At 42.1% G+C, this 27,394-nt stretch overlaps 1 protein-coding gene across 7 annotated transcripts in view; it reads right to left on the bottom strand.

Moving 5' to 3' along the window:
• USP40 (ubiquitin specific peptidase 40) overlaps positions 1-27,394 on the bottom strand; it is a 44,655-nt gene that overhangs the window by 5,477 nt on the left and 11,784 nt on the right. For 6 of the 7 annotated variants that reach the window (XM_081015724.1, XM_081015727.1, XM_081015730.1 and 3 more), the window contains exons 10-27: positions 26,823-26,930; positions 25,022-25,328; positions 24,492-24,573; positions 23,709-23,880; positions 23,342-23,426; positions 20,126-20,196; positions 18,799-19,118; positions 15,889-16,015; positions 14,680-14,737; positions 13,250-13,303; positions 11,176-11,264; positions 7,930-8,016; positions 6,159-6,195; positions 5,266-5,330; positions 3,091-3,165; positions 2,588-2,714; positions 2,113-2,207; positions 383-501 (exon numbers count right to left, since the gene is read on the bottom strand). In XM_081015724.1, the coding sequence (XP_080871850.1) occupies positions 383-501; positions 2,113-2,207; positions 2,588-2,714; positions 3,091-3,165; positions 5,266-5,330; positions 6,159-6,195; positions 7,930-8,016; positions 11,176-11,264; positions 13,250-13,303; positions 14,680-14,737; positions 15,889-16,015; positions 18,799-19,118; positions 20,126-20,196; positions 23,342-23,426; positions 23,709-23,880; positions 24,492-24,573; positions 25,022-25,328; positions 26,823-26,930 (2,078 nt within the window). Of the gene's footprint in view, positions 1-382; positions 502-1,978; positions 2,020-2,112; positions 2,208-2,587; positions 2,715-3,090; positions 3,166-5,265; positions 5,331-6,158; positions 6,196-7,929; positions 8,017-11,175; positions 11,265-13,249; positions 13,304-14,679; positions 14,738-15,888; positions 16,016-18,798; positions 19,119-20,125; positions 20,197-23,341; positions 23,427-23,708; positions 23,881-24,491; positions 24,574-25,021; positions 25,329-26,822; positions 26,931-27,394 lie in introns of those variants that run through there. The other variant, XM_081015729.1, reaches the window with a different exon arrangement.

Raw genomic sequence — 27,394 nt, 5'->3', positions numbered from 1 at the left:
AACACTTATACACAGGGTAGTTAGAAATCCTCTGCCTAATTTATACAGACAGAACAGATTACCTTCCTGAAAAGAATTAATCAAAAAGAGGTCTAGGCCACAATCAATGATGCTTAGTTTGTTTTAATTGCTTACGATAGTAAAGAACAACTGAATGAATGCTTGCAGGACAACAATACACATGCCTACCGAAAAGTAAAACCTACTGAAAACTTTCTTCTAGGAAATTGGATACAGGATTTCAGTCTCAAAGTATATCCCACCAAATTCAAAGCGACTGACTCTTAGTTAAGTGTGTAGGATTGCAGTGTTAATTAAAAATAATGGTAAAAATATATTGCATTAACATTTATTTAACTGAATGTTATACATAGAAACCTACTGGAGTTGCTGCTTATTGTTTCGTAAAAGCCTGCAAGGGCACTTATTTTCCATTGTCCAAACTCTGAGAAACTCAGGTAGTGGAATACTAAACTCTTCAGAGAATGGCAAAGTCATCACCTGAAAAGAAAAGCACTTTGCTAGCAATTTTAGAATAAATGTTAGTTTAAGCTCAGAAAACTAGTAATTTTCTAACTTGCAGGACTACAAATGTAAGCATAAATTTTAACCACCACATCACATTTCTTTTAATAACTTTACTATTTCCCTCAATATTATTGAAATGCAATGTTGTAGAGGGTCCTAGGGAATTTTTTATTTTCTGTCAAAATCTACATTGCATAAAATCTTCAAAAGATAATTCCCCACACTGCAACCTCTATATGCAGTGCTACTGGGAGCGGATCTCAGACTTATACCCACTCTATTTTTATGCCTAAAGCTTAACACCAGAATCAGGTGGAACAATGCTTATTTGAGCATGGAAACTTCAGTACACAACTGGCTTTCACGTTACATTCTAGATACAAGGAAAGGCAGTCCAAAACCCTCCCCCAATCATCTCAGTGTGTAGCGGCTCATAGAGGCTCCTTTACTAATCCACACTAGTGTCACCAAACAACTGTTGTCTCTGGGATGTAACACAGGCCTGGTTCACCCGTAATGTAAATGAGTAGCAGGCCATTGCAGGCTGCTCAAATGTTTCTACAGCATTTCTCCCCTGCGCCTGCTACACTGCAGAAAAAGAAACCGGAGTCTTGACTTGTTGTGTTGCCTAAAACTGGCTCATGGCTTGTTTCATCCGAACATGGCTTTGTTTGTTTGGACGAAACTAATCACAAACAGGGGTTTGGGCAACGCCCCTCCTGCCATGCCACAGGCCAGAATCTGTTGTCCAAACGGGGCTTATGGTTTCTGTTCTCCAAACAATTTATAGGGATAAGCCAAGATCAGAACTTTTTAACATTTATGATTCGATTGGAGAAAAACTCATATTAAAAGATAGTTTGTATTAAACTATGTCTTAACTGGGTTACAGCCAATTTTCCTTGTCAATGCAATGAAATCTCAATGAAAGTTGTATGTCTTGTTTTTTCCCCTTTAAGAATTCTATTACTGTTCAGGAACTTAGTGGTAGAGCACGCAAAAGACCTTGGGAAGGTGTCCAGGATTAAACCTATTAAAAAGGGTTTCAGATAGCAAAATTGAGAAAAAGCACTGTCTGAGATCTTAGAAAGCTGCTGTCAGTTGAAGAAGGCAGTTCTGGACTAGATGGAGCAATGGCCTGATTCATTATGAAGCAACTGTTTATGCTCATGTTTCACCTCACCTAAAAGTTTCCCGTTAGTTAATTTCACAAATATTACCACCAACCTATTACACCCCACACACGAAGGACACATACACAAAAATAAAAGAACTCGTGTCAAAATGCAGAGTGGTTCTTGCGAGACTGCATATTCTGCATTCACATACAGAAATTGTAATTCTGATGAAAGTGTAACATGAGTCTTGCAGCTAAGGACACATGAAACAGATGACAAACTGCTAGAAGTGGATATTAGGAAGTGTCTCAAAAGTCCCTGGTTGTACTTACCACTGAAAATGGCATCTAAGCAAATGCCATATCAGAACATACTGGAGACAGAGGAAAGGAAATAAAAAATATATATTAATAGATCTTACTTAATGAGTAGATTTGTCTTCGCTTAACAAAATGTAATATCTAACCTGCATCTTTAGGTCTTCCAGGAAAGCGTCTCCTGAGATTTCTATATCACCCACATAACATAGGTCAACTTCACTTTGTAGAAATGTTGGTGTATCTTTAAAGAACATCAAGAGTCAGAGTTTAATGAAATTTAGAGTTCTTCAGTTACACAATTAGTAAAACATGAATTGTGTTATCAATAACTAAACTAAAATGGAGCTCCAAGCTCTGTGCTCTCCCTCACCTACTTAAAAGAGAAATAAAAAGCCCTCTCTCATTGCCTCACAAGGGCTTCAGCTGCTTCTTTTTAAGCAAGTGTCTGGTCCAAGAAATGATTATTTACATTGAACTTCAAAAAATAATTAATAATAATAATTCAAATACAAACTCTTGCTGACATGGTGATATGGGGATGGCGAAATAGTTACTTCCAGGGCTGAAAATATATTTTGTTTTTGTTTGTTTGTTTGTATTGCTTGGAGACCTATAACTTACCTCCAGATGTGGACAGCTCCAGAGCTTCCATTTTTATGCAGACAGAGTTTCCTTGGTCTTGCCTGTTCCTTTTGTGCCTTGACTGAGAGAAGGCTTTGTACCACCAGACAGACACTTTCAGGAACCCCTTTGGGAATTAATGAAAGACATTCTATAATTTCCTGCTACAAAGAAACAAATAGTGTTGGCTTTAGAACAGATACTAATTGTAATACTTCTGAATAAAGGATTAAACAAAAACAATGCAGAGTCCTCAGTAGTCTATGATTTGCAGATAAATCCCAATGCCCTGCCCAGGTTGATGGATGGAGCGTTAGGATGGCACACAGTCGTCTCCCCCCCAGCCTTTACTGAAAATAAGCATATTTTTTTCAGATTTAACTACCAGGTTTTCTCTGGGAAAACTGATTACATTACTTCAGCATGCTGTTGTCACTGCTATGCTGAAACTGAAAGGCCAGCTTCCTAAATACTACACTTTAATACAAAAAATGTTATTTCACCTTTGGCGGAAGCTTCCCCTCAGCAACATTCAGTATATCCCCACTGCAGATATTTAGTTCTTTTAGTGTGGCAGCCTGAGGAAACAAAAGTAAACATGTAAGAGAATACAGAAAATGCAAAAGATAGCAATGTTTTATCCATAAGGGGAGAAACCCTCCAAAGTTTGTTTCAGCAATGGGAAATCCTCTGCCCCAAGCCTGCCCCCCACCCCCCGACGCCTCAGGTGTGGAGTGGGTACCAACATGGCTGCAAAGGAACAACTGGGAACCCTAAAATGTGTTCCTGATTGTTCCTTGGCAAGTGGGGCGCATATTTATAGTGCTTGTTGGGGTGTCTGGTATCTTCTCTCTCTTCCAAAATAGATGTTGGCTTACATTACAGGTGTAAGTTCTGTATTATTTTATTAATACTATTGCTACAAGTCTTTGGTTAGAACAATACACCTAAGAGAAAAAAGGGCACCAAATGCAAACTCCTCTGGGATTAGTTCCACTCAGGAAATTCCAATCCGAGTTCCTGAGTGGAGCTGATTCTTGTCAAAAGTGAGGTTTCAAAGTCAGTGCCAATCAGCTGATTATCAGGGACTTCAAGTCCTGCTTGGATTGGCTAGGATTTCTCTTTACAGAGTGGCTTCAACTCAAGCTGCATTGCAAAGGTAGACTGGGCCACCAGACTCATGGTGGTGTTAGGTGATTAACAGGTGGGCCTGCTGGAGGTGAGAAAGCTGAGAATCCAGGTCACTGCCAGGTTCTGTTCCCCACCCACTGACTAGATGCTGTTGCTGTGAGGTTAACATGTACTTAGTTTCACGATGGAAATTGCAGGCTAGGTCCCACACAGCCATCCTATGGTTCTGGAATAAACCCTTTCCCATGGTCTGAGAAAACACAGTCTGACTTGTATTCCAGATCTGACCCACATCTTAAAGAAAATACAGTGGTGCCCCGCAAGACAAATGCCTCGCAAGACGGAAAACCCGCTAGACGAAAGGGTTTTCCGTTTTGGAGGTGCTTCGCAAAACGAATTTCCTATGTGCTTGCTTCGCAAGACGAAAATGTCTTGCGAGTTCCTGCGGGGTTTTTTTCCTTTTTCCCAAGCCGCTAAACCGCTTATCAGCTGATCGCTAAGCCGCTTATCAGCTGATCCTTAAGCCGCTTAACAGCTGATCGCTAAGCCGCTTATCAGCTGATCCGCTAAGCCCGCTAAACCGCTAATACTGTAGCGCTAATCCGCTAAACCGCTAATGGGCTTGCTTCGCAAGACGAAAAAACCCGCAAGACGAAGAGACTCGCGGAACGGATTCTTTTCGTCTTGCGAGGCACCACTGTACACAGATTCCTGGGTAAGAAGATTGCAGAAGTAATGAGAAACATTGTAGCCTTTATCTGCATTAATCCAGGCTTCCTCAACCTCGGCCCTCCAGGTGTTGTGAGACTACAATTCCCATCATCCCTGACCACTGGTCCTGCTAGCTAGGGATCATGGGAGTTGTAGGCCAAAAACATCTGGAGGGCTGAGGTTGAGGAAGCCTGCTGTATTAGGTAAAATAGTCAATTGAAGTCATATATGGTAATATTACTTAATGGTTAATACTACTCATTACTTTTGGGAGGGGCTAACTTAATCTGCAATTTCCATCTTGGAAATCAACTCTACATGCTGATTTCATGGTTACAAGATACACGGTAACTTACATTTCCTACTTTTCTTTTCATTTCAGTTTTCCTTCTTGCACTACATCCTGCTCTACCTGACAAAGAGCTCTAGAAAGCCTGAAAGTTTGCCACATTTTTGGTGACCTTTTGGTTGTCCTAGTAACGGTATTACCCACCTGTGTACAAAAGAAAGGAGTGCACCTAACCAAAGCTCACACAAGAAAAAATAAATAAAAAGAAGGGAGGGGAATGTAAGCAGTATACTCTATCTGCCTATAGCAGAATCTCAATGCCATTTTTAAATAACTGATTTCCAATTTGTAAAGGGCACTAAAAGTATTGAAGTAGTAATGGGTTAAATAATGGGGCTACAGTTGCACATGTATTTTGGACTAACAAGTATGTTCACAGGAGCTATAACCTTTATACAGTATTTACAAAGTCCTATAGAAGTAATATCAAAAGGAATACTTATGTAAATGAATGTAAAAAATCCATGTAAAAAATTAGCTTTTTTACTTCCTCACTTAACGCATCCCCAGCTTCATAGCACCAGTCAATCTTTCTCAAGTGCCAGTTGTCCCCTGCAAAAGAAACCAGGAAATCATCAAAGTGAAACATAAAAAATAACAAGAGTCACATCATGAATATTGTTCCTGCATATTTATCATTTTATTAAATACAGCGGGCAGAGCAATCGAAATCCTCCTTGTGCTGGGCTAGGGGACACGGAGATTGAGCAGACGTCCTTTCACTCTCTTCGGCTGGCATCTTGCAGGCTGCCACCACCAGAGTGGCTCCAGAGTCATGTGCAGAGCTTCCCCTTCTGCCCACTGAATAAAAACAGTGTTCCAGAGGCAGGGAAGGTCTGAGCTGGCATCTGCAGACCTCATCACTATTCCAGCTTGGATAATCCTGCCCCCCCTCTCTCATCCCTGGTTGCTGTACAGAGCAGGGCTGCAGGTGTAGGGGTGGCCCTCCTGCTATGTGAAACCCCACCAGTTGGGGCTTGCATTGCCTCATAAGCCACACTCAGAGAGCATCTGTTGATAATCAACACTTAAGTTACTTAAGTCTATTAATTGTAATTGATCTACTCAGAGTATGACTAACGTGGGGTTATCACTCAATATAGAGGTCTGAGGTGGTGTAGCAAGAGAGATGCCATTTTGAGAATATTGTATTTCAATTATACCAACTTAGCAAATAATTAGATGTGGGGGATTTTCCCTTAGACTAGGTGACTTTTAGATTCCTGCCAAAGCGCACTAAAATCACGAACAATATTTTGCCACTGTAAAGACCGCTTTATGGCACAATTCTTGTTGTTGGCTTCAAAATTTTCAGTAATATTTAATAACAATAAAGAACTAAAATAAAGATAATAACATTTATAATAAATTTATACTAACCAGCTAAGCCAGACTTCTTCAACATTAAATTTAAACACTGAAAGAAAAATACACCATAAACAAAGTTAGTAAAATTTAAATACTGATGAACAGCACTCACTGTGGTACATCATGACAATTTATTTTATTTATAAAAATATTTCTAAACTAAGTATTTTCCCAGCCACTCTGGGCAGCTCCCAACTATTAAAAACCCCTGATAAAATGTCAAACGTTAAAAACTTCCCTAAACAGGGCTGCCTTCAGATGTCTTCTAAAAGTCAAGAGAGTTGTCTATTTCCTTGACATCTGATGGGAGGGTGTTCCACAGGGCGGGTGCCACTACCAAGAAGGCCCTCTGCCTGGTTCCCTGTAACCTCCCTTCTCACAGTGAGGGAACTGCCAGAAGGCCCTGAGCTGGACCTCAGTGTCTGGGCGGAACGATGGGGGGTGGAGGCGCTGCTTCAGGTATACTGGGCTGAGGCCGTTTAGGGTGTTTAAAGGCCAGCACCAACACTTTGAATTGTGCTCAGAAACGTACTGGGAGCCAATGTAGGTCTTTCAGGACCAGTGTTAAATGGTCTCAGCGGCCACTCCCAGTCACCAGTCTAGCTGCCGTATTCTGCATTAATTGTAGTTTCCGGGTCACTACAGCGCATCGCAGTAGTCCAAGCAAGACAGTCCGTGGGCCGGTAGGGTCTCAGCCTGTGTACTAGACGGAGAGGGTAGACAGCTGCCCTGGACAAAGAACTGACCTGTGCCACTATGGACAGCTGTGAGTCCAAAATGACTCTCAGGCTGCATACCTGGCCCATCAGGGGCACAGTTACCCCATTTAGGACCAGCGAGTCCTCCACACCTGCCCGCCCCATCCCCCCAAAACAGTACTTGTCTTGTCAGGATTCAACCTCAATTTGTTAGCCGCCTTCCATCCTCCAACTGCCTCCAGACACTCACACAGGACATTCACCGCCTTCACTGGTTCTGATTTAAAAGAGAGGTAGAGCTGGGTGTCATCTGCATACTGATGAACATCCAGCCCAAACCCCCTGATGATCTCTCCCAGCGGCTTCATATAGATATTAAAAAGCATGGGGGAGAGGACGGAACCCTGAGGCACCCCACAAGTGAGAGCCCAGGGACCCGAACACTCATCCCCCAACACCACTTTCTGGACACGGCCCAGGAGGAAGAAGCGGAACCATTGTATAACAGTGCCCCCAGCTCCCAGCCCCTTTAGACAGTCCAGAAGGATGTCAGGGTCGATGGTATCAAAAGCCACTGAGAGATCCAGAAGAACTAGGAAACAGAACATAGAACCATACAAAAACACACACACATAAAATGTTAAAACCAGGAATTAGGTCAGTATTGTGGGAAGATGTATTCTTAACTGTCTGCATAAGTCTAACAGCAAACATACAATTTAAATTAAAAACTACCACTTCAACCTTAAAAAGGCCATGTTTAAGACTTTGTTTTTCATTCCCTATTACACCACACAGAACAAAATAGATATGTCATTTGCTCATAGCCTCATTTTATTTATTTATTTATTATTATTGTTTGCTAATCTTTGATTAGACTGATCAAATTATGTAAACCTAAAAAGCCAATTCATTTTTGCATTTTAAGATTGGTTTCTCCAGAGGAACATTCAATTCTGAACCACTGTCTACAACAGCACTACAGTGCTATAGTGGTAGTACTAGAGTACAAAGTGGCCATACCAGAATTTTGAAATATCTCTACAGCAATGTGTTTACACAGAATTTATAGCTCCTGTATTTACCTCTCTTACAGTTGTAGTCTCCTCCACCACTATCTCCATCTCTGGACTAGACTGAAGCTCATGGCCCACAATATAATACAGAAAAAGCTAGAAGAAAGATGATTACTCAGGTTTCTTGCTCCATATACAGTTAAGCTCAGCATACTTCACATTTTAAGATTAAGGCATTTTATGGACACATAATCCAATACGGAATATGGCAGCCATGAAAATAGGTCATCAAATCAGTTTGTAATTTTTGTAAAGTTTGGCATTTAGTGACATATCAATGACCTAAAACAGTAACAAAACAGTCTTTCAATTAACAAAAGCTCCCCTGTTTAATCCTCTGGGGAAGAATGTTGCTTATCACAGGTGATTGGGGGGAGGGGAAATATTTCTATGTCTAAAATATGAATATTTGAATGTAAGCATCCATAATGTGTTTTGAATTTAAAATGAAAGTACCGTATTTTTCGCACTATAGGACGCACTTTTTCCCCTCCAAAAATGAAGGGGAAATGTGTGTGTGTCCTATGGGGCGAATGCAGGCTTTCACTGAAGCCTGGAGAGCGAGAGGGGTCGGTGCGCACCGACCCCTCTCGCTCTCCAGGCTTCAGGAGAGCCCCAGCGCCAGCCCCACAAGGTCGGGGGACAGAGGGAGGCGGAACGCCGCCATCCCGCTGTCTCCCGAAGTGGTTTGGAGGCTGACGGCGGGGAGACCCCGCCGCCGGCCCCGCAAGCTCCGGGGACAGCTGGGAGACGCAGCGCGTCTTCCCGCTGTCCCCGGACCTGATCGCAAGGCGGGCGGCAGGGAGAAGAGCGCTTATCCCCGCTGCCTGCCCCCAAGCTCCGGGGACAGCGGGGAGACGCAGCGCGTCTCCCCGCTGTCCCCGGACCTGATCGCAAGGCGGGCGGCAGGGAGAAGAGCGCTTCTCCCCGCTGCCTGTCCCCGGACCTGATCGCAAGGCGGGCGGCAGGGAGAAGAGCGCTTCTCCCCGCTGCCTGCCCCCAAGCTCCGGGGACAGCTGGGAGACGCAGCACGTCTTCCCGCTGTCCCCGGACCTGATCTGAAGGCGGGCGGCAGGGAGAAGAGCGCTTCTCCCCGCTGCCTGCCCCCAAGCTCCGGGGACAGCTGGGAGACGCAGCGCGTCTTCCCGCTGTCCCCGGACTTGATGTCAAGGTGGGCGGCAGGGAGAAGAGCGCTTCTCCCCGCTGCCTGCCCCCAAGCTCCGGGGACAGCTGGGAGACGCAGCGCGTCTTCCCGCTGTCCCCGGACTTGATGTCAAGGTGGGCGGCAGGGAGAAGAGCGCTTCTCCCCGCTGCCTGCCCCCAAGCTCCGGGGACAGCTGGGAGACGCAGCGCGTCTTCCCGCTGTCCCCGGACTTGATGTCAAGGTGGGCGGCAGGGAGAAGAGCGCTTCTCCCCGCTGCCTGCCCCCAAGCTCCGGGGACAGCTGGGAGACGCAGCGCGTCTTCCCGCTGTCCCCGGACCTGATCGCAAGGCGGGCGGCAGGGAGAAGAGCGCTTCTCCCCGCTGCCTGCCCCCAAGCTCCGGGGACAGCTGGGAGACGCAGCGCGTCTCCCCGCTGTCCCCGGACCTGATCTGAAGGCGGGCGGCAGGGAGAAGAGCGCTTCTCCCCGCTGCCTGCCCCCAAGCTCCGGGGACAGCTGGGAGACGCAGCGCGTCTTCCTGCTGTCCCCGGACCTGATCTGAAGGCGGGCGGCAGGGAGAAGAGCGCTTCTCCCCGCTGCCTGCCCCCAAGCTCCGGGGACAGCTGGGAGACGCAGCGCGTCTTCCCGCTGTCCCCGGACCTGATCTGAAGGCGGACTGCGGAGAGAAGAGCGCTTCTCCCCGCTGCCGGCCCCACAAGCGCCTGGGGGGGAAATAATTTTTTTTTTCTTTATTTCCCCCCCAAAAAACTTGATGCGTCCTATGGGCCGGTGCGTCCTATGGTGCGAAAAATACGGTATGTGGCTGAAAACAAGTGTAAGTGCACAATCCTATGTTCTTTGGGATGGCGTCCCAGGAGCTACAGAATTTAGTGGATCTCTCTCTCCACAGGTGGTGGTGGTGGAGGAGGAGGAGATCCACCTGCAGACTGGATGATCTGCCCTTGTAAGCCCCCTCTCATGACAGTATGGGGGGAGGGGACCACCATCTGTATTTCCCTGCCATTAATGCTCCAATAGCACAGAGGGCACAATGGAGGCATTCCCAAGGCTTAGATCAAATCCACTGGATCCAAAGCTCTCACATACGCCAAACACACTGCTGGAAGAAAGTACATTTATTTTCACTCCCACTGGACCAGAAAGAAAATATGCCTTCCCCTTACCTTCCACCCTGTCAGCCTGAGCCCACCAAAGCTTAGTGTATGACTGCTCATCCACCATTGATCCTCCCTCTCTCCAACTCAATAGGATTGCTCTGTAAATTCCTTTTTTCAACTGTATTTTTAGTTTGGGAGGGGCATAAGTTAATGGCAGAGCCCATATACAAAAGATTTAAGGTTCATTCTCTGGTATCTTCAGTTAAAGGATCTAAAGCAGAAGGTTAAGAGTTACTTTCCCCCTCCAGACACTATTGGGAACTGATGCTAGTCATTCAGGCTACTATTTTGAACCATGACAGTGTAAGTTTCATTTAGTTCTATGTTCAATAACTAGGGAGCAATGGTTCAATACATTACTGTTACCCCTTATAAGATCACAGTTTTTCTGAACCCAAACAAACCAAAGGTTCTGTTGATTGCTAATAAAAGATTGACCCAGCACTGGGATTTAAGGAAATTTCAAAGGAAACTAGTAATATTCAGTACACTAGCTGTGAACAATGCAGTGACACGCCTTAAACACACTGTGGGTGGAATCTAACACAACCATTCTGCTTGCATGACTGCTTTTCATCCAACAGAAGCTTCTGCTTATGTAAGAGGAAGCTAGGTGATTTTCACCCTACCCACTGCAGCCCTCTGCAAAACTGCTCCAGAGAGCTAGAGACCCTCTACAACAACATGGAAGGTGGTGCAGAAACTGAATCTGGGAGGGGGAAATGAAAGAAAATTGCCTCCACTCAGCTTATTTTAGTGGAGGAATCCATGGGAACAAACCATTGGATTAAACTTCAGCAAGGCGTGGGCTTCACCCAAAGGTACACTTATCTCATTCTGCCACTAACAGTGCCAACAACAAAATGACAAGAATAAAAATAGTGACAAATGTTTCCAAAAGCCCTTGTAAAACCTTCTTATACAGTTTGTCTTACCTCAGTGGCTGTTGGAGCTTTTCCAGAGCACAGTCCTAGAAGGCTTCCCATTTTCAGCTCTGCTTCTTTAACAGTATAATCCTCAGGCACTTAAGTAGTCCAAAACAGGAACAAAGAATCATGCTTTGTTTCTTAAAGCAGTAATGTAAAAATTAATCAGGAAACTCCAAAATGCACTGCACCTCATACAAATTAGAAAGACTGGGTTTAGACTTCTGTTTCTGGCCACAAACGTGGAAGTAGTTCCCCTGAGGCTTTCCAAAGCCTGAGGGAGGGAGGGGGGCCAGAGGAGGCTTATCCGGTCCCGGTCCCCCCCGGAATTTGGAGGGGAGGGATGATGTGAGCCCGTGGATGCCATCTGCAGCCAGCTTCTGCCGTCAATGGAGGTGGAAAACTTCACCGGAGGCAGGGGTGCAGGGCACTGAGTTTAGCACGACCCTACCCAATGGACCAAACTGTAGTCTAAACCTCCCTTTAAATCCATCTCAGCCAAAAGAAGGGAACTCACCTTGAAACCTATCTATAGATCGGGGGGGGGGGGCAACTCACAAGAGACTGCGATCTACTCACAGAGTTATAAACTTGTGGTCAAAGTTGTTGAGCTTTTTCAGGGAGGAGGTAAAATGTTGAGCTGTTTTTAGGGGAGTCACAATTGTTCAGCTTCTTTGGAGGAGCCAATGATCTACCAGTGACACACCGCAGACGTCCAGTGATCTACCAGTAGATCACAATCCACCTGTTGGACATGCCTGCTATAGATGATACCTAATAACACCATGGAAGTTGGCACTGATACACCCAGGGACCTCTGCTTCTCAGTCCTTTACTTGAAATAGTTTAACATTTTATCATTAATTATTTTTTCCTTTATTCTTTTCGATTGGCTGTTCATATTTCAGTTAGTGCTTGTACTATTATTTAACTATAAGGTATTTTTGATAAATCCAATATAACTACTCTTCACTTTGCCAACCTACATAGATGTTAGTTTAAAATAATTATTCTTTCAAAGAACTTAATCCCCTGGTAACATGCAAATGCAAAGTTCCAATTGTTTTATTGTTGTTGGCAAATCCTTTGATCCTTTTCTCCAGATTTAATTCATTTCCTCTTTCTGTGAAAGCAATTCACAACAGTTCAAAGATTCCCTTTATGCTGATCCTCCAGCTAAAACATTCTGCAATTCTTGCTTCTCTCCCCCCCCCCCCCCCCAGCTTCTGTTCTCATGCTTAGCCTCCTGGCTTCAGTAAAAAACAACACTAATCCCTTCTTTCTTACCCAGTGCCATGTGGGGGTGGGTAGTCTTTATTCCCTTGCAAATGTTAAAAGTTTAAAAATCAAAACACCCTTTCTCCTATTTACCAACAAGAATAAACTAATGTCTATGTAGCTTGGCAAAGTGAAGGGAAGTGAAAGGGGTTGGCCTAGAGGGCCCCTGGAGTCCCTTCCAACTTTACATTTCTATGATATAATATGCAATGCAACCATAAGGTGTAATCTACACACATATAAACCGTTCTGAAAATGCTTTTTTTACAGCATTTTTTAAAATGCATTGAATTTTCCATAAGGCTCCCCCCCATCATCTAGTGTCACACTGTATATTGCACCCAAAACACACTTTAAACCATGGGTAGGCAAACTAAGGCCTGGAGGCCGGATCCGGCCCAATCATCTTCTAAATCCAGCCCGCGGACAGTCTGGGAATCAGCATGTTTTTACATGAGTAGAATGTGTCCTTTTATTTAAAATGCATCTCTGGGTTATTTGTGGGGCATAGGAATTCGTTCATTATTTTTTTTCAAAATATAGTCTGCCCCCCCCCCCCCCCAAGGTCTGAAGGACAGTGGACCGGCCCCCGGATGAAAAAGTTTGCTGGCCCCTGCTTTAAACTTTTTATCTGCTGCTGTATAGCTGAATCTGATGTCTAATTTAAAAAAGCTGCAAATAACATAGACAAAACAAATGGTTGCCTGATCATAAACCCTACTTCTTCTGTTTAAAAAAACGATAGCACAACCATAAACATACAGCTGCATTAAGCTGTATTTGGAGGACTGATATGTGAGCTTACCTGGACAAAGAAGTTTTCCATTTCTGCTAATGGGCCTGAGACAGCTATTGTTAACTGAAGCATGAAAAAAGAGAATAAAGATGGAATCAATACAAATCTATGAAGTTTCATTTGCCTGAATTTTTCTTCACCTCATTAATAGAAAGACAATTTAATTGAATGGCCAATTGCTCCTCCAGGTTGGAATGCAGAACAAAATGTTGTTGTTGTTGTTTAGTCGTGTCCGACTCTTCGTGACCCCATGGGCCAGGCACTCCTGTCTTCCACTGCCTCCCGCAGTTTGGTCAAACTCATGCTGGTAGCTTTGAGAACACTGTCCAACCGTCTCGTCCTCTGTCGTCCCCTTCTCCTTGTGCCCTCATCTTTCCCAACATCAGGGTCTTAGTATCACAGAATTGTAGAGTTGGAAAGGACCACAAGGGTTATCTAGTCCAACCACTTGCAATGTAGGAATCTTTTTGCCCAGTGTGGGGCTCAAACCCACAGCCTACAGATTAAGAATCTCATGCTCTACTGACTGAGCTATCCCTTCCAAGCCAGAGTATATGTGTTTCAAAATAGAGAAACAAATTTCAAACAATGAGATTAAATTAATTTGAGATTAGAAACATTTACAAAAATAGATACATGTGATGTTCAAGGGCACGTGTAAACATTTCAGAAAATGAACTGTGTGGTTGGGGCAAATTGTCTTATTTTTAGAACGATTATAATGTTCAGTCTTTGAAACACAGTAAGCTCACAACTTATGTGCATTTAACTCGTGCGCATTCAGCTTTATGTTTGTGGCAAAAATATAAATGGAAAGGGGGCAGGGTTCTGGGAAAGATGACTTTGGCAATCCCACCTGCCACTGAATCTAATGAGTTTTGTCTCTATGTGATTTTGCCTTTAGATGTGATCTTCAGAATGTAACCCCTATGTATGTTGTAGACTTACTGTGGTAGCAAGTGCTTGATCCCTCTGCCTTAATCACACAGGTGCTCTCATGCCTGTATAATAATATGCAATTACTATTTCTTCTGTCCATACCAAACATCTTCCCTTGATAGCTTTTGTATGTACACAAATACATTTTGTTAGCAGTTTCTGTTAGAACTGATAGAAACCCACATGCCTATTGTTTTATCTACGATTTAAACAAAAGAATAAATGGGTTGGATTAACATGTCCCATGCATATAATTCTGCTCCCAAGGTTGCACCTGCTGGAGGAAATGCAGTTCAGGGTGAATGGAGGCTGTTTTCACCTACTCATCCTTCCTCCTGCAGCCGCCTATATCCTCTTAAAAGCTGCCACAGAGGTAAGGAAGAAATCAAGGAAAATTCCTCTAGTAGCAGCTTTTGTTGGATCTGATACCACTTGATATCTTCAACACCAACTCTGAAATAACCAACTACACAAAATTAAATTTTGTAGAACTATTTTACCTAGCTCCTTGTCCAACTGCATTTCTTCTATTGCTTTAATCCTGATGTCTGCCATCACCTAAAATAAAAACCATTAATTAAATGCAAATGTGATTCAGCAAAGGAATGCAGATTTCATAAATGTTTATGTTTTAGTACTTAACCCCCTTAACAGCTGATGGCTGAAACATTTTTATTAGCAGCCAAAAATTTCATTTTACTGCATTTCTTTTACTCTTATAAAACCTTGTATATTTTCAGATGAATAAGCTGAACAGGAAATATAGAAAAGTCAATAAGGTATGTTGACTATGAATATAGACTTAAATGTATTATTGAGCCATAAAATGCAGCTATTTGCATTTTAAAAGAATCTCCCCAACTTGCATCAATTATGTTTCTCCATAACCTAATGAGCTATTACTAAAACATTTTTAACTTCCTTGACACAAAAAGTGTGTAATATGGAACTTGTTTATTTTAATTGTATTTCAGTCCTTTTTTGTAATAGACTACTTCCTACATCACATTTCCCAACTTGTGTTCTTAAGATGCATGCAGGTAAAGGGCAAGATGTCCAGTAACACATGTATTGGAATTATGCAAGGAGTCAGCTGCAAATACCAAACATATGTGCCCAAGTACAAACAGTAACTATATAAATACTTCAGGTTGTATGAAACTAAACAGCACAAAGTGCTGGCACAATGTGGTTTTCCCCTCCTTCCCTTGTGTGTGCCCCCGCATCATCCCCTGAACTGCTCCAGAGGGTGGAGGAAACCCCACAGCAGATTTAGGGGGTGCACAGGGAGGAGAGGGGGTGACTGCTCCGCCGTGCAAGGAGAAATTCTTGTGCTGATGTACTATCTGCTTAACACTGTACTGAGTACAACCCATTTATTGAAGACAAGCAAAGTTATTTAAATGTATGTCTGCCATATGTGTTTAGCACTTTAAACGTGTGTTTTTGTGCCCTAGTTTAAAAAGCAATGTGTGAATCAGTCCTCACATTCACAGCTGACACTAGGGGTGTTACAAATATATGCACATCTTCCTACTTTCCTATAAGCATCTAAAACACAAGCAGGCAAAAGTAACAAGGTAAACAACTTTCTGGACTTGGACAATTTAGAAAGCAAAACAAAGTAGATGAGCTGAATTGAATGGAAGGAAATGAATCAGTGGAGATGAAATCTCTCAGAGCCGTGCAATCACAGTTGCTTTACTTACTGTTTCAATAGTTGCAGTAATTTTAACTTGTATCTCTTCAGCCTCCAATCTACAGAAATTTTTTACTTGTAACCAGCTGATATCATGCGTAAAAGCAGTCAAATTGCCGCCTGCCACATTCACCATGCTGCAAACAACACATGCTTAGAATGCATAATTGTGCACCACATGTAAGACAAAATGCAGGGAAATGAATTCTAAACAATGGTACTAATCTAAGCAACTAAATGACCCAGCGAGGTAGGGTCTCGTTCTTATGTAATAAACTAATATTGCAAATATCAGTCACAGCACAACCCCAATCCCCCACTGTCATCAAGGAGACACTGTGGTGGGCAGTACTATACATGCAAGTGTCAGAAGTCACAACACCAGGTGGTAAATCTGATTTTAGTCAGTATCATGTGCCTACTACATTTCTTGCTCTTTATCCTTCTCCTCTTTTGGTTATTTATTAATTACTCAAACACTGCAATGAATATGTATGGCACACTTCTAAGTTAAGTAATCTTAGTGCCTTAATGTCTGCTCCAAGCAGATTTCAACCTAGAGTTTAGCCCAAAGAAAAAAGATAACCAGCTGCATATCAAGATGAATGCAGTTGCACATACATATACTTAGTGCAAATCCGTTCAAACCTTTCAACCCATGGGGTACAGATCCCTTAGAATTCTGGGTCCAAAGGGTTTGGGGGCTTCTGACTGCTTGCAAAGTGTGGTGCAGAGCAATCATCTTTTGAAATCAGTGAGACTTTCAAAAGCAGTTTTTTATATGGCATAGTGTCCTTGAGTGAACCTGCAGAAGCTTTGGACCCCATCCATGGTAACTGTGGTTTAAATCTGCTGGTGGCGACTTTTAGCCACATTGCTGCTGATTGAGCCAACTGCGTAATTAACAACAACATTAGTTTCGGATAATCTGATGGACTGCTATACTTCAGGATGCAATGCTGGCATTTTTATGGCCAGCTCAGACCACAGCTGATAAAACACTTCAACGTTGTCTATATGTTAATTTCCTATACTGGAACATCCACCCATATATTTCTTAAAGTATGCCCTATGAATCCTATTCCCACAGAAACCCTTCAGATGCCTTAAAATTCCAGTCTGACTGCACATAATCCAGGACCTAGATCCAGTCAAAGCCTGCTGACATCATGTATATGGGTACTAATGTGATGGGGCCAACACAGAATCTCTAACAAAGTACACTGGAAATATGCATTCCCACAACAACAGAAATGAAACTATACAAAATGATACAAGAACTCTCTGCATTGGTGGGTTTAGGTAATAAATGTGGGAATGAAACTAATTAAATTTAGGTTCTCTCACAGAAGTGGAGCTATGGAAAGAGACAGAAAAGAAGGCGGCAGTGTAATTTAGGCATCTTGAAAAAGAGCTCCAGCACAAAAGGATTAGAAGGAAATGTTGAAAAGGAAAGCAGATTCTGAAATACACATCCCAGTCACATTCAGAATTATTTACTGTGATAAATCTTTTTCATATAAAACTTCTCAGCTGGCATGACTTTTAGCAAATACCCTTAAACAGAGAACAAATCTCTTGCCTAAATGTTCTTTGCCCTAAATCGTGTAAGAGAGGAGGGAAAGAAAAGGGGCTCCACTGAGCTTTACACCAGGCTGCAGCTACAGACTGATGGACCTTGCTCATTATATTTATGCTTTTGGTTGCAAAAACATTGTTACCAGCTGTGAGTCCTTGAGATAGTGAAAAGAGGTGGTGGCAGAAGAAGGACAACAGAATCCCACTTGAATTATATCAAAGATGTTTATAAAGTGGTGGCGTGTGCAAAAAAAAAAAAAAAAAAAGCATTACTGTCACAGCCACTAGTAGGAGAATTCCTGTTCATGGTCCCAGGTAACCTGGAATAGGTGCCTTGCAGAACTGTTCAGGGCACATGGGGGAGGGGGAAGGGAGAAAAAACTGGGAGCGGGAGGAGAAAGGGTTGAAATATTTCATTTCTCACTCTTCTGAGACAACCTGTCACTGTCAGCTTGAACCTGAAAGCCTCAGCAGGATGGCGCAAGACATTTCTAGAGAACAAGAAAGGAAAAAAGTGTCCTCTCCCACTGCTGAAGCCTCCTTGTGCAATGCAGGGTACAGTGCAAGGCACAGCCCCCAACCCTAATAGCCTCTTTAGGGTTAAACGGGATTAAGTAAGGCTCCTTCATCCCTTGTGGGCCACTTTGACAGGTGGGTGAGGTGCCTACCTGTCAATCACCTGGTGCCACCATGGCTTCAGGTGGCCAATCTTCAAAGGAAAGTATTGGGACGGCACTTTAAGTGCGCTCCAATTTTTTCCTTTCTTCCTTTGCAGTCTGGCTTAAACTCCAGACAGGCTGCAATCCCCTATCAAAATGGGGATTGCAGGTATCACCAACAAATCCCTACAAACCTTCCTTCTGGCAGGGATTGGCTGCACTTGGGAATTCTGATCAGGAGCTCCCAACTGGAACCAGTCCCAGTACGGCTTGCATTTGGTGCCAAATTTAAAACGCACCAATAACAAACCCAGTTTGCCAAGAAACTATAGGAAGTTTCTTTGCCGTCACATCAACACCTGTCCCACACTTAATGTTACATATTAGGTAAATATGTAACAGGTGGGTGTGGCTTAGGGAAAACTGCCTCACGGAAAAATTAGGACCTCTGATGAGTCTCACTTGGATCACAGTCAAGAGACACCTGCGTGAGTGGGCACTGAGATGGCCATTTCCCATTCTTTCCACATAAACTGCCCTCAATATTGCATGGGTCCTAGAGGTTTTTTTAAAATCACCAAAACACGTAACTGGCTTGTCATATAGCTTTCCACCACTGAATTACACAATGAAACATCAAAGGAGAATAAATACTTAATCTCAATTCAATTCACAAGATTTACCTTTGGTCATGGCTGTCTAAAACTAGGATTGAGCTTCCATTCTTGAGTCCAATATTTCTGAGCGTCTGTTTCATATCTTCTTCAGGAATGACTTTCCAGTTTTCAGAGTCTTTCTCAGACCCTGAATGGTTCTTTAAGACAATCCCTTCGGGTGACATTAAAGCATCACAAATAGCTCTCAGGTTTGAACTACATGGAAATACATGCTGGGATTCCATAAATTGCTGTCCCACTCGTCCTTCGTTATGTCCAGCTAAACGCAGAACGTTTATAAGAACAGGTTCATGGTCAATGCCAGTCAGAACTTCCACTCCATCAACCTATAGAAACAAAGCAGAATTATTTGAGCGCAGATAATGAGCTGAGAGAACATTTAGTTAATGCTTCAAGTGCAGGTTTCTGTAAAACCATGATCTTCCTTGTATGCCACAAGCAGTATACTATGAGCAATATCCTGAATTAATATTCAAAAATTTGTTAAGGTGTAATAAAATGTGAAGGCTTTAATCAGGGAGTTGGCAAGCCTCTGTGTTGAAATATTTAATTGATTTCAAAGGCAGGTAATTTTACTGTATTCTTATTAAATCACTAAATGTTCATAGAACATACAAAGCAGTAAATCATTCAAGTCAGATCTTAGAATCATAAAATTGTAGAGTTGGAAAGGACCCCAAGAGTCATTTAGTCCAACCCCCTGCAAAGCAGGAATCTTAACTAAAGCATCCAAATAGATGTTAGTATCCATTCATATGCAACTATTCAGAAGGGGGTGAAATGCCTCTAGGTAACTTACAGGTAAAAACATAATACATTATCACACCACAAATGTTTAAAATGCATAGCATGAACACCCAACAACAAAGTCCATTTCAACCACAAATAAAAAAAAACCACAGAACGCTCATAAAAAATGCATTTGGCCACTAGATGAGAAAAAGTGTTAGTTATACAACAGTAAAATTGCCGGGGGGGGGGGAGCAACAGAGTTGGTAGGGATATCCAGTTGTGTGTGCTTGCGCCCTTGTGTAGGAAACTATTGTGGCTATCATTTAATTTTTGAGCTTTGTGAAAATTGAAATAATATGCACACAGTTGGCACAGGTAAGCAAACTCCTAACAAGAAAAGCAAATGACACAAGAATGATAGCAGAACAACAAGATCCTGCCACAAGGAAATGAAACCAATGTTTCTTCTAGGCATAAACAGACTCTAGCCATTAATTAAGATATGGCATGCAATTCAACAAATAATGAGCTTTAAAGTGAAAATAAACTTTAAAAACAACAAAATGTGTTTGTCCCATTCACAAGGTAGACAGTTTTGTACCTCTTTTCCATTCCACACGAATATATTGGCTCCATCAGAAAGTCCAATGCCACTCAAAGTAGAATCATCCCCTGACAAACAAAATAGTTTTTTAACTCCAAAAAGACACACTGAAAAGTAAAAAGGCCCTTTAAAATTATATAAGCCAATTATGTCTAAAGAATCTCCAACAACATTTGACTTCGTTTCACTGTAAAGTGTAACTTTAGTAGCTAAATGCTTTCTCCTTCTGAAACGGAGGAAACCCCCAAACTATGCAGCCCAAAAGCCAATTTACAGCATTAAGTTAATTAATCTGTATTCTTTAGTTGGGCTTGTTCTAAGTTATTTATTGTGAAAGAATTTGTATCTTTTTGCCAGTCTAATACTTCTGCCACATAGGAAAGAAATAGCAGGACCATCCAAAATTTACTAGTAAACAAGACAAAGGACAAATCTACGGTATTTTTCATCAGCACCACACAAGAATCTTTGAAAATGTATTTCCTTGATGTGTTTCATGTATGTTTATGTTGTTGTTGATATACGTCTGTCTCAGGAGACAGTATGGAGAACTGCGCCTTTGGGGATGAAGTCAAACTATTGGAAGGTTGCAACAGGATCACATATATAAAAAAACCTACTACTTGCATGCCTTTCCAGCTGCAACTATGTAGCTGATCCTCGTCCAGCCCAACAGATGGGGTAAGAGAGCTTTGTGGCAACACATGTGTAACCACTTAACCTGCCCAGGAAACATTATGCCCAGAAGTCTTTGCCAATGTGAAGTACAGTGATATAAAAATTATTTAAATTTGCTTCTGAAATGTCTGTGTTAAAATTTATTATTTTACAAGTCTGAATAGTAGGAATGCCACCTTTCTCCCATGGCCCAACAAACTAATAAAAGCTACCACCTCTCTACTATTAAAAAAGCCCTTTAAAGCCCTTCTCGGCCTAGGACCCTCGTACCTACGGGATCGCCTCTCCTGGTATGCCCCACGGAGAGCCTCAAGGTCCATAAATAACAACACCCTAGTGGTCCCAGGCCCTAAGGAAGTTAGACTGGCTTCAACCAGAGCCAGGGCCTTTTCAACTCTGGCTCCGGTCTGGTGGAACGCTCTGCCTCATGAGACCAGGGCCCTGCAGGATCTGATTTCTTTCCGCAGGGCCTGTAAGACAGAGTTGTTCCGCCTGGCCTTTGGCTTGGAGCCAATTTGATTCCCTCCCTCCCTTTCTTTTTTCTTTTCCTTCTCCTCCTGTGATGAGGCTACATTTTAATATTTTAATGTTCCATTATTTTAAAGTTGTATTTTATTTTTGTTTTTAAGTTGTAATCATTCATCTTGTTTTTATTATTGCTTGTAAGCCGCTCTGAGCCCGGCCTTGGCTGGGGAGGGCGGGGTATAAATAATAATAATAATAATAATAATAATAATAATAATTACTAACAGATCTTTGCTCATCAGCTAATTTCCCCTCTCCAGAGACTTCTACTTCATGTGCATATTCTTTAAGTCTGGATGCCCACAGAAATCACTGCAGATAGGAGCCCCAATCTGCCAGGCATAAGAAGTTTGAAGAAACAAATTTGTGAGCATTTATCTACTTGTACCATATAGGTGCAAAGCTGCATCACAAGGGTATCCTCAACATTGTATCTTTGCACAAACTCGATTACTAGATGCAGCAGGATGAATTTAGCCTTATGTAGATCACGTGGCTCCATGCAATGAAATGAGTGCGTCTCCCTTTGGGGGCTCTTTTTCTGTCACTCAGTTCTCCCAACCCCATTCTAAGCAAATTTTAGACTGCCAAGTGAGGGAATTGCATGACTGAATGCTCCTCCAGATCAATAATTGCACATAGAAAAATAGTCAGAGAGAGTAAGTTTAGCTCACCCTCCCTCCCATTATTATACGACGTTTGGAACACCAAAGAATTTTAAAGAAAAACATCCAACCATGTGGTCAGGAACAGCTATTTATGTAAACAAGGCAACATGCCTATGCCTCAAGCCCAGGGGCCAGATGCAGCCTTTTGTGGAGCATGGTGCAACAGGGTAGGGTGGAAGGCAAGGAGGCAGTAGGCTAAGCCAGAGCCAACCACTTCTGGCGTTATTCCCCTCTTATACCCTGCTGAATTCTATGAAGGCAGCACTGAGACTAAGGAGGAGCCAGTGCCATCCTTTGGGCTGGTTCTAAGTAAGGAGGAAGCATAGCTGTCAACTTTTCCCTTTTCTTGCGAGGAATCCTATTGAGCCAGTGTGGTGTAGTGGTTAGAGCGGTGGACTCGTAATCTGGGGAACCGGGTTCGCGTCTCCGCTCCTCCACATGCAGCTGCTGGGTGACCTTGGGCTAGTCACACTTCTCTGAAGTCTCTCAGCCCCACTCACCTCACAGTGTGTTTGCTGTGAGGGAGGAAGGGAAAGGAGAATGTTAGCCGCTTTGAGACTCCTTAAAGGGAGTGAAAGGCGGGATATCAAATCCAAACTCTTCTTCTTCTTCTTCTATTCAGAATAAGGGAATTTCCCTTTTAAAAAGGGAAACGTTGACAGCTATGGGAGGAAGGCAAGAGGGGGCTGACTAAGGGCAGGCTGAGTTTGGTTGGGTAGTGCCCCATTTGCCCTGATGGACCAGTTGCTATTGCCCTTCAGTTTTCTTTCCAGCCCTTGGGACTCTTCATAGGTCACCCCCTCTCTCCCCAGGGCAGGCCAAACCACTCATCAGCCCTGCTGCTCCATGCCTTCCTCAAGCTGTTTTTCCGTAGCTGGAATGCATCCTTGTTCTGCAGATGGGGAAAAGAGATTATGTGTGTGTAGAAACCTTCTGACTTTTGGATGTAATCTACTATATCAAAGGCAAGTCGTGTCCATTGCACCACCCACTTTTGGCTTCTTGCACAAATACCCACTACTGCCACCTGGGCTGAAAAAGGTTCCCCACTATTGCTATGCCTCATTGACTCAATGCTGTGTCAATGACATGTTCAAAAGAGGAAGGTAATCGTGCATATTAGAAATGTGGCATACATAAAATTTTAATTCTATGGTAACTGATATTAGTGAAGATGTCTACCATAGCAATCAAGATGCTTTTAGATGCATACGTATCTTTGAAGAAAGGATTAACTGGTCACTCCAGCATAATCCAATAAATACGTATAATCTCCTTAAAAGTATTTGGAGCGGGGGATTGTTTTTACAATTACATGTATGTAATTTTAAAGATATCTTACCTTCAAGTGTTTGGTATATATGCAGTCCAGCTGGAAGAGGCTTTGCAAGGCTGAGAACAAGGTCTCCTTCCCAAAATTCCAACAACTATTCACAAAAAGTGAATATATTTCAGAAATGCAGATATGGCTATGTAAATCATGTTGTTTATAAACAATTCACACAAGTAGCTGTGGCTCTCCTGAAGGATGCCATAGTACTAAATAATTTATAATACATAAGGGTCATCTTATAGTAATCCACTCTACAAGTTACTAAAGTACATATCAAAGTATGTAGGCAAACAATCTTGCTTGTTCTACAAGCCTATTATTACTAAAGAAACTTAAACTCGGTGAAAGTTTGGGGAAATAGAATAACAGCAAATACCTGAAATACCAATTGCTGAAGTTCTCCCAGTGTTTTTCTCTTATCAATCGTAAGATCTAGAACACTTTCCTTCTGAGAAACTGCTGGGTGCAGAGCTCCATTGTAAAATTTATAGTGAGAAAATATATGGAGCTGTAAATCAATATTGTTGTTTGCCAAGTCATATTCTGCCCTTTAAGAAGTATTAACAGAAAAGTATGTTCAGTGAAAAATCTGAGCACAATTGAACAAAAAACTTAATTTTCTTACAAATCATACCTTCAGAAACTTCCCACAGTAAAGACAAGTTCTTTAATTTGTATCTTACTTCATAAAATGTCATTCTAAAAGTCTTATTTATTTTTTACTAATTATGCATGTTGCACTGTGCTGGAATTTTATAAGGAATTTAGTATTTTCAAAAAGTGTAATTGATTCTCTGATCAGAGAAGGCTCTCTGATCCAGTGAAGACTTCTGTGATTACAATGGAGAAAGGTTATTTGGTTGATTCCCCATTCCTTCTGCACCCCTGCACAGGTATCCAATTGCTCAAGAACATTGGGGGAGATTCTGGAACAACATGGAAAGTGGCAAGGGATGTGGGGGGCTTGCAGAAGAAAGCTGTGGGTGGCTTGTTTTTGTATCTATCACCTCCCTTCCCTTCCCTTCCCGTTCTGTTCATAGAAGCCTGCACCGGAACAAAAAGCTTCCAAGACTGCAAGATGATTGTATGATCTTTGCAATCCTGATCAGAAGCCCTGCATGAACTACACACCACACATTTGTCATCAGAGCTGACTTACCTCTTCTTCTGCAGTTTGATATTAGCGGCATCCATTTCATTCAAGAGATGGATGGGGACCCGGTATCTTGGATTTCCTCGAGCTGTGTCAAAATAAACTGATTAATTGAATAACTGAAAACACATATTAAAAGGGCTAGAAAGTGCTGAAATTCAGATTTTCATGCATATCCTTTTTACATCACTAGGGTACTCTTCCTCTGGCTTACAGTTTATTAAACTACAAACTAAGAGAAAGTCACTTAAAAACTTCCATTCCTCAAAAAAGATGCTGAAGGATCATGGAAATCCCTAAAGCTAACTGCTCAGAACACAACAACTGTTTCGGTAAGACTACAATCCTCACAACACTTAATAACAAGTTTTGCTACTGAAGTCAGTGGAACATTCTGATCTATGTTATTTCAACATTTGTCTCTAAAATTTTGTCTTTTTAAACCTTGTACAAACTGGTACTTCATGACTGTTTAATAAAGAGGAAATAACCAAAAGCAATATGAAGACACAAAGCACACACTATACTTTTTGTACCTTCAGATGGTCTTGTCATTTGGGATTGTCGATAGAACAACATGTAGGCACTCTCATTCCCCTGAAACTGTTTCTCAATCTCTTGCTCTCTGATTGGCTGGACTTTGGAGTCATTCAAATCAAACCAATGGGATTCGGATGAATATTCCTGTAAACCTGTTGTTGCTTTTTCTGATGACATCTTTACCTCATGGTTCTGAGGGATGCTTTGGGGTGCTGATCCAAAATGGAGTTTATGACGATCATTCAGCTTAACTTTGCTTTCATCAGAACTTAGAAGAAATGTTGGATAATGACTCTGCAAAAACTAAAGGGTAAAAGAGAAAGGGGGTGACAAAAAGGTCTTATTAAAATCCAGTTTAAAATGTTACAACTATCAATTAATTATACTTACTATCAATTAACTTCCTTCAGATATGAACTGTATTTTTCTGAATTTGGCTGCCTGAGCTGCTCCCACCTATTCTCTCACATTGTATCTTCAGAAGTTCACTCTTCTGTTTTCTGCCACTGTATTTGGTGTTACACCCTTAACCATATCTAAAATTAGCTGCAGCTTAAAGTAACTAAAACAAGTCAGTATCATAAGCCAAATTTGAAGCTGGCTTAAAAATAAAAATCATAGTTATGCCTATCTAGTTTGTTCATGTTTGGATGTTAATGCTAACTTTTGGTTAGTCAAAACCAAAGGCAAAATTTCCATCTCCCAACAATTCCTAAGATTTATGAGGTGCAAAGAAAAGGGCTGTTCAACATATATTGGCCTTCCCCAACTTTTATTTACCTATCATTACTAATGGAAGATAATGTGTTTAATATATTTTTTCTCTTTATATGTAGGGAAGCATATGTAAGATCCATTGGAAACTTGGAGATTTTCTGTATACTTCATTGTTATATTAGTTTGTACTTAGTCTCTTTTCCATAATCTGAGGAAAGGCTTTGATAGAATCAGTCAATCAAATACTCAATATGGTCAACCAACCATTAAAGAAAAAACAAAATATAAAAATAGATCACAGCTTCACAGGAACAAAGGTAACAAAGTTAAGAGCTAACAATCTTTGTTCAGTGTTGCAGCATATGCTCCTGGTTTGACCACAACGTAAAAATCACACCACCCTATATAAAAATCAAATATTTTAGCTTTGTGTTTAGCTAAATCAATGCTTCTGGCATACCTATTTGTCAGGGAATGGCTAGACAGAGGGGTGGTGGGAAGCACCAGCTGGGGAACCAAGGGAAAGCCCAAAGTACAAAAGCTCAGAGCCAGAGGATTGGTAGTGGGACACAGAGAAGAGGTCAGAGGGAGAGGATTGGGAGGAGGGGCTGGATGCTGAAGGGGCAACAGGGTTCAGTGAGCAGGAAGAGCCGGCGACAGGGAGCAGTTCAGACACTGAGGCTGACACCGAGGCTGCGGGGTCAAGAGGCTGCTGAAGAATCCAGGGACTTTCCGGCTGCAACAAACTCCCCTCCTCCCTGATCTTCAAGAACACAGAGAATAATGAGAGAGCAGAACAGAAACCAGAGGTGTGCAGACACAATTTGAGTCTGCTTGGGAAACATCTGGGAGAGGAGGAGCCTGAGAAAGGGTGGAAAGCAGGGACCTTCAGTCCTGGCAACTGCTCCGTAGGAGCAAGACCTGCTGGGAAGTGTAAAACAACAGGATGGCCACTCATGCCACAGGAAAATCACCACTAACTCAGGTAGTATCACTTTCTATGTTGAACTGTGTAAGACATATTGTAAAGTGCAAAAGGATTAAAGCCAACAGAGATAAAACAGAATTATCTTCAAATACCTTCCGTATTGGTCCATGCTGTTTACGGTATTTCTTGTTCCAGGACACACTTTTTTTCTCCAAAAGTTTCTGTGCCAACCGATCCACAGCAATTTCCTTAGACTCTTCCTACAAGATTAGATAACTATTGACTGATCTGCAGACACTAAAATTAATTATTACTCAAAATGGGACAGGCAAGTGCTAGCAGAGGGGCCAAATTGGGTCCCAAACATGGTCCCTTCCCCCATTATAATACAGCTCACCTAATCACTCCCAAACACAAACAGATCCTTTAACACACCCTCTGAACTGTGAGCACCAAAGTGGCTTTTTAAAAAGTTCCTCTTTATGTACCAACTACTGACTCCATGACTGTCTTGGTTCATGTATAAGAGTCAGCGGCTGAAGGACATAAGTGGGAAATTGTTTCAAAGACAAATCTTGTGTTTGCTTCTCAGTTTTGCTAACTTGTGTAACAGACTTTTTTTTACACACATAAAGAAAATTATTTTAACACACATAAAGTTCCAGCAGATCTTGAACTTCAATATTTAAAAAGAAAAATCTGAAATGTTCAGTCTCAGAGCTGA

This window comes from Podarcis pityusensis (assembly GCF_964106645.2).
Source record: "Podarcis pityusensis genome assembly, chromosome: 1".
NCBI lineage: Eukaryota > Metazoa > Chordata > Lepidosauria > Squamata > Lacertidae > Podarcis > Podarcis pityusensis.
This window is presented reverse-complemented; position numbering and strand designations above follow the sequence as displayed.